Source organism: Diadema antillarum, unplaced genomic scaffold, assembly GCF_040938485.1.
Source record: "Diadema antillarum isolate AM-2024a unplaced genomic scaffold, OU_Dant_1.0 seq00000971_RagTag, whole genome shotgun sequence".
NCBI lineage: Eukaryota > Metazoa > Echinodermata > Echinoidea > Diadematoida > Diadematidae > Diadema > Diadema antillarum.
In genome coordinates, this window is record NW_027271814.1 from 80,928 (window position 1) to 94,334 (window position 13,407).

The following is a 13,407-nucleotide window of genomic DNA, read 5'->3' on the forward strand; positions in this document are numbered from 1 at the left end:
ATTAGAATCAGTGAAACCTCACCTCCCTGCTGCAAAAGAGGTTTATAGATTTTAAACAAAGCACAAAGCTCGGAAAATTTGAGCATAAGCTCCCTTAATTGAACGGCGTTTTGGATCAGCGTTTCTAAATGCTGATTCTCCCTTTGCAGATTGAGCATTACTCCACCTTTATCGTAGAGAACAAATTACAAAAACATATTTGCTGTAGTAAATGCAGTATAAAACGACAGAAAGGATGCTCTTCGATCGTTTATCATGTTGATGCAATTGTTGAAAGCCCATCACATGACCAAAAGAAAAAAACAAAAAACAGGTGTCCGTGGACATCTTTTCCATAGACCTGTCTGTCAAGTGAGATGATCCTCCCATTCTATTGTCAATCCTTGTCTTGTCTGGTGCCTCTCTCTCTGGTTACAAAGGCAGCAGGAATCTTCCTACGTGTGTGTCTGGGAGAGGGAGAAAAAACATATATCATGTGTCGAGATGAAGCTACAAGATTAAAATTTGTTGTTCGTTGTGCTTAGACATCCTTCTTATGCAAATGGGTACCTACTGAATCTGTACATTCGACGACTTAACCACGAACAGGGAAGCTAGAGCAGAGCTGTGATTCCCGAAATAGGGATGATGCCAGCAAAGAGCAAACACAATTGCGTCACCCGCAGTATGGGATGAAAGCAAGGGCGGACGCGCTTGAATGGATGTTCAAACAAAGGAAGCTCCGCACTGCTTTTCCTCTACTGGCCCACATGCATGTAGAGTTTAATACTCCACGCGAGAATTTCTGTTTAGTCATGGGTAGGTTGTACATGTATTCAAGCCACACCACGCCGTTTTCGTGCCTTTTCCACTCAGCGCCGGATCTCCCCTCGTCCGTTTTGTGACTTCGATCTATCGTGGCGAGCTTTTCATCGATCTCAAAATGGTGCTGCAATCGCTAGATGTCAGCCCCTCCGTCGTCCTGGGCTACGCCCTGGCAGCAACAGTGGCCCTGATTTCAAGTCTGTTCGTAGCCTTCGTTGCCTACGTCCAAGTCCAGGACCGGAAGTACAAGCACATACCAGGTCCAAAGCGTACCAGGCAAGTGGCCGAGTTCTGTATTCCCCATGCCTCACATTCCGTCCAATGCTAATAGGAGTTCATCATTATTGCGATGTGATAGATATATAATTCATTGATATAAAATGATACCTTTACTAAGATTAATTTATGCTTTAACTGTTTTCGTTATCAATTGTGTTTATCGTCTTGCTATATATCCTGTATCAAGAGTAAAATGAAACAGCCAATTATGGATGGTAGAAAATTCAAACCAGCAACCCTGGTTAAAGCACAACACAACAGCACAACTTGTAATATTACTATTGGCAGGAGGAGAAATCGATGCTATATTATTGTAATGATAGAGTTTTTAGAGTTCAGAATTAAGTTTCAAATTTTAAACAGATATACAATGTAGTACAAAACCGCCATACAATATACATGTATCTCTATTTAAACTGTCATTATATAGCACTGTGGTACCTTTCTGTTTTCGCAGAACTGTAAAACAAGTAAATACAAACCTCTTAATTCCAGAGTAGTTATTGCTAAAGAGTAATGCAATTTGAAGGGGGACATATAAATAGTAGAAAATTAACGAATATTAAAATCATTTTGAATTGAATTGAACGGAATTGAATATATATCTGCATAAAGCAAAAACAATCAATTTGAAAGTTGTGAGACGACAACACCCTTCATTTTACAACCACAGGCATACAATGCAATTGATGACAACTTGAAAAACTGAATCTTTAAGTTCTATACTAAGTTGCCGTTTGAACAATAGTTCACATTTTATTACCACGTTCTAAACTTAATATTAATGAATTAATTGATAAGTATGTGGTTGTTCACGTGCAGCGTGGTCTATGGGAGCTTACATGAGGTTCGTCAGTTCTTGAAAGCGGGTAAAACAAAGTTGGATCTGTTGATGAAATGGTAAGAAAATTCTCTTTGCTCTCGGTTTTCATAATGTAATTAACAGGATACTTGCGACATTGTTATTCTTGCTGATCGCGTACCTTTCCTGAGTATCATTATACGTGAACATGCTCATTGTGACGTATAAAAAACTGTAGTATTATTCCGAGAATTTTGTTTATGTTTTATATGTTTGTTGTGCGTTTATTCTTACATGTGTGGTTATGTTTCTCAGATTTTTCTCTTATAACCCGATTTGCAGCAAAATGACAGAATATAAATCGGCATACATCTAAACACATCTCACCTCATATCCATGGACCTTTACTTAATTGTGATTCATTAGTGGAAAAGTGAGCAAAGAAAATACGATAAGAATCTCACTTTTTGCTCACTTTTCTACTAATAAATCCTAGACATCTCTGGTCAGTTTTCTTCTGTTTGCGTTTATGATTATGATTCGTAATAGTCGTATATAAGTTGATGATGAATATGTAGGAGTTTTTAGATGATATACTAATTTTGACTTGTTTCTCTACACTCTAAAATTGTTGGATTAAAAAGTAATGTAATAAGACCATGAGGAGGGACAAATCCACATAAGATTACGATTCTTAGTCTAATTGATTTAGAAATTGAATCCATTAGATTTGAAATTAATAATCTTATTTGGATTTGTCCCTCCTCATGGTCTATTACTATTAGACTATTATAGATAACTTTTTAATCCAACGAATTTAGAGTATGGTGGACTTGCTCTTTGTCGCGAGAAAATACATTAAAATTGAGATTTTCCATTATGATTATTATCATTATTATTATCATTATCATTATTATTATTGTTGTTATTATTATTATTATTATTATCATCATCTTTATTATCATTATTTACACAACCTCACGTACAATATCAATTTGTTGCATACCTCAACATTTGAACGGACATCAATCAGCCACTAATTCAATCAATGGATAAATCGATTGAATAAAGCAATCAGTCCCTTTCTATCAAAATACTGAATATTGATTTGGCTTGCATTTTACGTGACCACTGAGGAAACAATGAATGCATGCAAGGAGCTTCGAAGCTCCTTGATGCATGTGAACAAGAAATCAAGGCCGGGACCAAGTGCTTTGAATTTCGTGTGTTCATTTTGCAACTCTGAAATTGGATTCTCGTCATAAGCAGGTGTATCGCAGATATGTAGGTATAAAAATTTAGACCTTTCCTCAAAATAATAAAACTGTACACTTTCTTCGTGACGGAGGGGTAAAGCAATACTGTAGATTTCCAGTGAATTTTATTCTGATAAAACGGATCATATACTCGAGTGGCATGAGTTAGTTTTTCATTTCTGTTTTAAAAACTCCGAGGTGTATTGCCGTAAGATTCCATACACAATGTTGGGACACATTACTTTTTAACCGTGCAAAATTTGGTGACAAGAAAAGGGATTTGCAAAAGTATATAGGCCCTACGACCTATAAAATCCCTCCGAACGACTATAGGAAATGAGGATAACGTGCCTTGCATATAACACGGGGCACAAAGGGCAGCAGCCATGCAGGGGGCTCGAACTATGGACATTGTGGGTGATAATCCCTCGCCTTATCCACTGAGTCCCATGCACCTCTGTATGCCAAATCATGTTATGCATGTCATCGACGATTATTTTCAGCAAGACGTGGCTAACTGTGCATGGAGCAAACAGACAGGGGTTTAAAGAAATAATATACATGTTTCTTCACGATATTTTTCTCAATCTCTATATTTTACTTTCTCTTATGAACGTTACCCACAGGCAGAGCGAATACGGAACAGTCTTCAAATACTCGCTTCTCCATCGGTATATCATCGCAGGTTTGGACCCTGATGTTGTCAAGGTAACGAAATTCTCGTCTTTAAAAGTCATGCAGAGAAAGACAGGATTTATGAAGACATACATACATGCATAATCATAATGCCTCCTTACACACGCAAATCAGTACGCCTACAATGGAGAAAATTAAAAAAGAGACACTATTTCTCTGCATGCTGAACTTAACATTACATGTTACTGGAAGAAGGCTCTAAATACTGGATTATGATATAGACGAAGGAGACAAGTCAGTGTCGACACAGCAGCGTTGATGAATTTCGAAGACGAATTCTGTTGAATTGTAAGAGTACTCCACCGGGGATAGACATTGCTTACCAACCTTTCATTCAATGAAGTATAAATCATTCAATGAACTGTAAATATTACATTTGATGGGCGGGCATACTTATATAAACAGACATAATACATCACACATACAAATGGCGATAATATGTCCGTATGTGCTAAAACCCTTGTGATTTCATGTAAAGTACATTTTAGTTTCATTTTGATATCATTCATATTGGAATCAATTGTTGTTTATCACAAATTCCGATATTTTCAGGAGATGCTTGGTCGGAGCATACACTGGAAGCCTCATCGGCCGTATGGTATCATGGGCACGGTGCTCGGTCACCGCTTCATGGGCAACGGACTGATCACCGAGGCCGACCACTCCCGCTGGAAGGTCCATCGCTCCATGCTAAATCCTGCTTTCCATCGCAGGCAAGTCTGTGTTGCCTTGTCAACAAAGATTGAAGCATATCTGTTGCTTTATACGTATGTTTAACTAGGTATATATGTGTATATAATAATATATATATTGGAAGAAAGCAAAGTTTGAGGCGAACGTTGCTCTATGCTTTTCAGCTGTCGGCTTGTATGTCTATAAAAAGTATAAATAAATACTGTATAATGTATATATTCTTATATTCATATGTCTATAAATCACATATTTCTGCGTACATTCGTGTGTGTAAACATGATTATGAGGCAGGTTTCATCAAAAAGAAAATCATGTCCAAGTATACGTAAATTATATCAATGTGCTGATGTCACCTTATGGTTCCGCGATGCTTTAGGAATCATATATTCTTTTACTTCAGTGTAGGCCTACTAGTATTGAAATTTCCTAGTGACGATAAAGTAAGAACTTGACAATGTAAGCCACTGCCAAAGATATTCTTATTTCGTAGTTGAAAGTTTGCTGAATCAATGACTTGTTCAAACAAAAATATACCCACCTGTAAGGACAGTGTTGAAACGTGTTTGTTTTCACTCGTTCATGTAATTCCTTAGATACCTGATGGATCTCGTCGACGTGTTCAACCAGAGCGCCGATCACCTCGTCGACCACCTCATGAAGAAGGCTGACGGTCTCCAGGAGGTCTCCATGTACGACGCCTTTAACAACATTAGTCTCGACATCATTGCCAAGGTCGGTTGGACGTCGAGTTCACCAATGACCTCGTCATTTTGATTATGATAAAGATGATCAATGTTACGAGGATATCATTTCTTCTACCTTGTTATCATTGAAATAAGTTGTTCTTCTACTCTTTGTATTATCATTAGCACCGTTATTTCCGTTGTATTTGACGAGGTCAAAGAATCTTGGTTTGATAGTTTTGCAAAGTCTTCGTAGCCATTTTGTCCTCACTACACTGTATTTGTATTGCCATATTTTGGCTGTAACAGTACTGGTGGTGAAAAAGCCATCGTATCTTCGAAGTAGAAATAAGAGGCGAAGTATGTGTTCTAGCTGCGGCATATTCGTCGTTTGTGTTGTACGAACTCACAGACGATCGTACGTGAGAAAAAGGAAGAAGCAACGGCACGCCGTAGCAAAATCTGTTGAAAACAAAAAGGAAAACAAAGCTGCAACAAAGATATCTCCAGGCCAAGTTTTATTGCAACGTATTCACTTATAATCATTTCCCCTCAATCAAAAGGTGACCTTTAACCTGGAACTAAACGCACTGGACGATCCGGACGTCCCGTTCCCCAGGGCGATTATGACGTGTCTGAACGCAGTCATGGACACCATCAACAACCCATGGATGAAGGTACAAAATACTCCCTGTTGCCACGCGCCTTTCTTATGGGATTTATTCTTGTTCAACAGATTTCCTCCTATATAGCTATGCCCAACTTTGTTTGGAAGCATTGGTTTGTTTGGGTTTTTTTATTTCAGTATGCATCTGAAATGCATTATTTAGTACTCCTCGAGTCTTGAGTTGGAGCTGGTAGTGGTTTTGTGAATATATGGTTATAGCAGTCTCTAACAAAGAAAAAATGGAGAAAGTTGATATAATCAATGATGAGGAAAGAAATGCAATACTCAAACTGATTATGAAACTTTTTGAATCTCATTTAACCCTTTGCGTCTTCACCCTGTATGTTTCCACTTTGATCTTCCGTGCTTCACCTCCTCGATTCTTCTACATTTTTTTTCTCTCTCTTTGTTTTTTTTTTCTGCACGACTGTAACTCGCGCACACAAAAAAACCACATACTCTATACCTCTCCTTCTCCTTAACCACGTATAATCTTTTATAATATGTCGTTTATGTATTTATGTTGCAATCATACTCCCATTCTCTCGCTCTAACTCTCCCAATTTTTTCTCTTTCTTTTCTGCTCTCTTCCTCCCCATCTCCTCCCCCCCCTCTCTCTCTCTGCACCCCTCGCCCCTTTCTCTCCCCTTTCCATCCGACCACGCCCAGTACGGTTTGACAAAGAAACATCGGCAGTTACACCGGGAGGTGAAAGAAGCTTGCGAGCTGCTGCGACGCACCGGTCGAGACTGCATCCTCGCCCGGCTGGAGGCCAAGGCTCGCGGGGAACATCTCCCGACGGACATGCTCACGTCTATCCTGGACGCCTCCCAGAACCTCACCGGGGACAAGGAGTTCGGCATGGAGCAGATACTGGACGAATTCGTCACCTTCTTCATCGCGGGTGAGTTTCGAGGCAGTATATCTTAAGCTTTTGGTTTTTGTCAATGTGTTTATCGGGGAGGGGGAGGTGGTTAGAATGCTGTCTTGAAGAACCTCAGTCTGAACGCCATGCTTATGCCTTGACATTTCAAACTTCTTATGAAAAACTGTTTGATGCTTTGCTCTTTTTGAGTGCCAATTGGCACAGAAAACCCACACTATCGTACACAATGCTCAAAGTACCTGGCACATAAAGGGTTATTAGCAAGAGGGCGCCCTGCAAGTATTCCGTATACAGTATGACTGATAGTATTCTTTTGGTCAAGCTTCTTCTGGGGGAAAAAAATCACAGATTGTTTGACTCATCTAGTTTCAGTCGCTAACCTAATACCTGACTTCCATCCGTCCAGCACTTTACAGTGGCCGTCACAGACAGGGCAAATTGGGCGTCCACGATTGCGTCGATACGAACAACTGCTAGTTGAGCAACGTAGAGGGAGTAAGACAAACTACTCGTCGTGGTCGAGTTTTTTAAACGACCTTCTGCTGGTGCTAAGATATTTCGCTGTGCTTCTGTTGTACACGTTTTATGATCATTCTCGTAAGGAGAGAATGAAATCGATGAGGATTTTCTTCACGCACAACAAAAAAAATATTCAAGTATTTCTTTTGACAGAATAGCCGACGACAACTCTGAAAGAAATCTTTGCCAACAGAACGGCACTTCGACTCTCAACACAAATCAGACAGTACTACCAATCATACTTCAAAGAAACTCCAATGCCTTACCTGTAGGTTTTTGTTTTTTTGTTTTGTTTTTTGTTTTTTTTTTAGAGAGAGAGAGGTAGAGAGAGAAAAAACCACTTAGCAACCTTTACTCAAATTAAAACCAACCTTGGGTGAAACATTTGTCTTTGCAATTCACATCATGACATTTCTTCGAACTCCCTCTCCCTCTTGTAATTGATTATCATCATTTGTTATACAATGGATGCAATTTTGCTTATGAAACTGGCAAAATTAACTCTTGTCGCCTTTAACTGTACAATGTATCACCAGTACACCGTCACGCGTATGCCTTCCCACATTTTTGCCCCTTCCCAAATCGACTCAATTTGGACGAGACACAATCTTGGTCTTTGCTCACTCACAATTATATCTATAACAGATATTAATACACGTGCATGAGTTGGAATTGGAAATGAACCAAAAGACACAATGAAAAGTCAAATAATCACCAAAACAAGTTTCTTTTAGACTTTTCACGTTTTGTGTCATTGTCACGGTATACGAATACGCCGACATATTTTTTTTTATTTTTTTTAATTTTTTTTTAGTAGACTCACACGGAGTTTAGTGACTAGACCGTGAACGCGGTTAATCTTCGTTCTATTTACTGGCGATGACTCATGATAATATTACGTCCTTTAAGGCGCTGAATTTATTTGTTCACTCATATTCTTCTATATCTCCTTTCTTCCTTTCTTTTTTTTTTCTTTTCTTTCTCGTTACTCCTTAGGGCAAGAGACAACGAGTAACCTGATGTCGTTTACTCTAGAAATGCTCGGGAAACACCCGGATGTTCTCGCAAAGTAAGTCGAAGTTCTCATCAATTTGACATCTTTGCTAAAAAACTCTTCCATGTTCATAATCAAGGCATCGACTCAATAACCATTACAAAAGTGTATTTCTAAAGAGACTGGTAGTATCAGAATTATCATTTATGGGGAGTCGCTGATGGCCTAGTCAGTATGAATGCCAGGAAAAGAATGATATAGCTGATCCGTCTTATGTAATTCATCAAGTCACGATCAATTCACACGCTGTTATCTGAAACATGTGACACACATATTATTATCATTTTAGCGGATAAGTGAACGGAGAATTTTATGTTATTTTCTTGTATGCGTTCCTAAGTAGATCGATAGATAGTTACATTGCACTTATATTTGATAATATGAAGGTAAGTGTAGACGAGCTTATCTCTATCTGCTGATAAGTGCCGTCCTGTTGTAAATTTCGCTGAAGTCATTTTGTTGATGTTCCTTTGGGGTTCTGCGGCATCGCAACTCAATGAAGGTTTCATGACCTTACTTATCAAAGTTCGTTGAATACAGCGAATTAAAATAGTGAACTAGACGGTATATACTCTGAGTACATTATAGTTAGCAGATGATCCGCATAGATCATTGTTTTTCGTTTCAAAACTGAGCTAAGAAAAACCAATCTCTCATTTTCGCCCGATTTTGTCCCTGATTCTTACTCCTAAACATTGAAACTACCTGTAATGAAACGCAGGAAAACATGCAGGCATACAAAACATACAAACGAAATGCGTTCGTAGATTAAACAATTGACAAGATTATATCAACCGCGATCTTTAACAAGAATATAGCGTAAGTTTGAGTAGATTACTTTTAAATTATTTCCTTGAATGTTTGTATAATTATGTCATATTACATAAACCTGTAAGTGCCGCCGAGAGAGACAGAGGAAAAAGGGAGGATTACTCGCCTCTTCCGTCCATAATTTGATGTCTTTTTTATCTCAGTTGGTTAGGCACTTTGCTCGTTGTTAAAGCGACATAACGCATAAGGTTGCCCAACGTAACAATTTACGGAATTCATGCTTTAACAAATATACTTGCATACTAGACCAGGTGACTAAAATGGCCCATCGGTTTATACTATTAAAGAGAAGCATCCATTAATTGCTCTCATTTCATTATTGACTGAGCTTTGCACAAATCATGAAATTGCGCCCTCTATCTAGGGTAGAAGAGGAACTTGAGGAGAAGCTTGGCAGTCAAATGTTCGTCAGTTTTCAGGATATGAGCAAGTTGGACTACCTATCTATGGTAAGGATAACAACAGCAACAACAACAAAAGGATACTGTAAAGCTTCATTTATACGAACTTGAAGCCATTTCATGTTTATTCCTTAAGATGTAATGTCCTCGTTTGCAGAACCATGCTAAAAGCGTGTGTTTACGGACTCCAAAAATAGTTCATGCTATAATTGCAGCTTTTTCTGTGTAGGCCCACGACGCATCACATCATCCGCAGACAACAATTACCTGCTCGTGATAAAATTCCTATACTGATCTTTCGTATAGCAACTGAAATCACGCTACATAATATTACGGAAAATTATAAACAAAAGTACAAAAATACTCGTATTACATAGCGCACGTATTTTCACCGCGGTGTAGAATCGTTTGTGAGTCTATGCTAGCAATGATTAAAGGTCTTCTCGACCTAGAACAATTTCCTGTGAACGAGATCTCTCACTGACAGACTGTAATGAGCATGTCGTTTTTTAATCTCTTCGCAGGTCTGGTCCAGAATGTCTTGATTTAAGGTTATAATTATTATTTTTTTCTCTCTTAGTAAATTAACATTATGCATTAAAAGATTTTACGTGCATACAATATTATTTGTACGTAAAAAAAAAAAAAAAGAACTCAGAATCAGAGGCGTTTCATTCCGTATATTCAGTAAATGTGCGTATATAGATTCGTATGCTTATATGCATACCTGAATTGGGTGACATGAATTTCGAATCTTTAAAGAGAAGAGAAATCCACTCACTGCAATGATTCTATAATTTGCTTGTCTTTGTCTCACACAAATAGGGACTGCCGAGTTCATTGAACGCCAGGACTTTAAACTATGGAATTCTGGTTGTTTTTTCAGTTGGTCAGATTACTGATTGCTTTTCAGGCTGCATGGTCATCGTCATTGTTTTTGTTTTGTTTTGCCGTCCGTTCCCAGGTTTTGAAGGAAGCTCTTAGGTTATACGCTCCTGCTTCAATAGTGACGCGCGTGGCCGGATGTGACGTTAGAGCAAGTTCTGGCATAGTCATTCCTAAAGGGAGTCAAGTTAATGTAAGTTTGTGGGGTACAAGGGTGTCTTCCCTATTAACCCCCTGAGACCCACCAGGTATTGAAATCGTGTTCAATCAGGTTGCCACTGGTAGATAGGGTTAATAGCTTATCACCTTTTCCTTTTGACTCCATGCAACGATTAGACGTGACATTACGGGGAACATTTTGTGTCGAGCATGAGGCTCTGGGACTTTAAAACACAAGGTCCTAGATTCAAACCCCTGCCTGGTGGTGACATCCTTAGACAGACATCTGGACATGACGTCTGTACCCACAATGCCCCTATTTACATGGTAGCTGAATTCTAAGGCAATAATGACACGAGTAAAATGACTTAACTGAATAGACCACTGCGGGAGGTATAATCATCACTTTGTTATGGGTCAATCGAATAGATAACAAGGAAAGACAGTATCATGCCATGCTGACCACAATCTCTCTATTATATGCATGTATTCTATATTGTGAGGTCCTTGATTATGCATGTGTCACACTGTTCAAATTTGGCTCTTATCGTATAAAATTCGGGCCATTCGGAAGGGCATCTTATGCCAGCATCGTACTATAACAGTCACCAATAGAGCTCCACAATCTCCGGTAGAGCAACTTTGTGAGCGATGGGGGAAGTGTCTGGCATGCCAAATAATCATCCGAAGAACGTGAAAAGATTCATGTTTGGATTGAATCTAGGAGTCCATTTTGCCCTTCGTAAGACCATCGCACTTTTAATACGACATCGTGTATAGCCGTCCTGTGGCCTTTGTGTGTCCTCTGGGCAAACTTCTTAATAATGAAAATTCAGACTTTTCGTGTAGCCCTGGTATAGTTATTCCTTGCAAAATCGTTCCGTTACCATTATTACTGCCTAAACTACATGGATCATGGTCGATATCAAATGTGGTCTTTTTCTTTCTGCTATTGGTGCAGCTGAGTCCGTTTGCCATGGGGCGTATGCCACAGTATTTCGATGACCCGGAAGCATTTCGTCCTGAGCGCTTTGACCAGAGGTATTTCATTCGAGAAAATTGTGTCAGTTCTCGTTCAGATTGAGCAGATATATGCAGCACCATATTCGAATGATCCTTTTTGAGTAAAATATACAGCGAAGATGAGACTGTGATTTAATGTCCTCACACTCGAAAATGGATTCAATACAAAATAATGTCGCCGCTCCTTAATTCATCGGTAATTATTCACACCTCTTGCAGCTCAGTCAATTACAATATTGATGTCCCCAGAAAGTCAGATTGAGATACCAGCTCTCCTAAAAACGTTTTCCCTCATTTCATATATAACTCTTCAAACTATAGTGTAAAAAAAGAAACAAACTTTGTGTACAGTGTATGATGCATATTGCATACTATGGCAGTTTGACACTCTTCATTCTGTAAACAAAATCGTTCCTCTGAAACGGTGTGATTTCAAAACTTTCTGTAACAATTCATTATGATAATGCATTTCGAGAGAAACTAGATGGTTACAACAGGGAGGTGGAGACTCTTCCACCTCCCTGGTTACAAGTAGATGTTTGTCCGCAGGAGTCGGAATAGGAAGAAAAAAGACATTTAGAGAATGGTCTTTCTTCCATTCAAATATCATGTGGTCATTTCCACCCGCCAAATTGGCATGTATATTATGTATTATGTCAATCTTACTACTTAAGATATACCATTATATTATGGTAGTTTGTAATAATTGCTAATTTTCCAGAGAAAGATATTAGTAAGATACAAGTAATTGCGTCTTAGCCATAGATTTAGTTATTGATAATGCTGCGGATATAACTTCCTTCTCAGTTGTTGTGATTGCTGAGCCTCAAGAAAGAATTCCCCCCCCCCTAACGTAAACTATTCAGGAGCATGTGGAATGCTTATATTTTATTCAACACTTCCCTGGCTCTTTAAGCAGAAGATTTTGGAATCTGTTGTTCCTCTTTTTATTTTCTTTTTCTGTAGAACGCCTTCGCCCTGTGTTTTCTTCCCGTTCGGATATGGTCAGAGAACATGCATCGGTCAGAACTTTGCTCTGGTAAGTATGACCTCATTGTTTGTTTGTTTGTTTGTTTGTTTGTTTGTTTGTTTGTTTGTTTGTTTGTTTGTTGTTGTTTTTTCTAATCTTTTCCGCTATTCCGGGTTGGTACGCGTTATGCACACATTGTTGTAATAAGTAAATGACATTGCAATTGCATTTAAAAAGCAAAGGTTTCTCGGAGAGGTATGTAACTTTTTGTCCTTTATAAATCTTCTATTTATGGTGAAATCCTCATCAAAGCAGCAACATGTCTTCGCCTTGTTTATTTCTTCTTGTTTTTTTCTAACGTTTTAGTATCCTTATAATTATTGGTTCATCCTTTTTATATTTCAGTTTCTAAGTCAATAATCGCTGGTAAATTGTGAAATTGCTTGATTGGCATAATTGGGTCGCAATCGATTTATTATGTTATTAAGATCTAGTGATAATCACGCAGTCGTTTCCTTTTTGTTCTACCTCTATCCCATCCCTTCTCCTTCTATCCCTCCCCCTTTCTTTCTTTCGTTCTTTCTTTCTGTCTTTCATTCATTCATTCATTCATTCATTCTTTCTTTCTTTCTTTCTTTCTTTCTTTGTTTCACTGAAGATCGAAGCGCGCATCATCATGGCCAAGATCCTCCGGATGTTCAGATTCGAACTAGTTCCGGGTCAGAGTTGGGACTTGGCGTATGCTGTCACCATCCGACCTGTCGATGGTTGCAAGAATTACATCTCGCTACGGCACTGA

General features: G+C 38.6%; 1 protein-coding gene across 1 annotated transcript; it reads left to right on the top strand.

Annotated features, from left to right (window-relative positions):
• Positions 1 to 922: 922 nt before the first annotated feature.
• On the top strand, positions 923 to 13,407 carry LOC139741984 (cholesterol 24-hydroxylase-like). The gene is made up of 13 exons (XM_071652549.1): positions 923 to 1,080; positions 1,906 to 1,983; positions 3,768 to 3,849; positions 4,390 to 4,550; positions 5,124 to 5,262; positions 5,777 to 5,890; positions 6,550 to 6,784; positions 8,282 to 8,354; positions 9,535 to 9,619; positions 10,536 to 10,649; positions 11,577 to 11,656; positions 12,605 to 12,677; positions 13,267 to 13,407. Exons 1-13 carry the CDS (start codon positions 923 to 925, stop codon positions 13,405 to 13,407), a joined length of 1,533 nt encoding a protein of 510 aa, XP_071508650.1.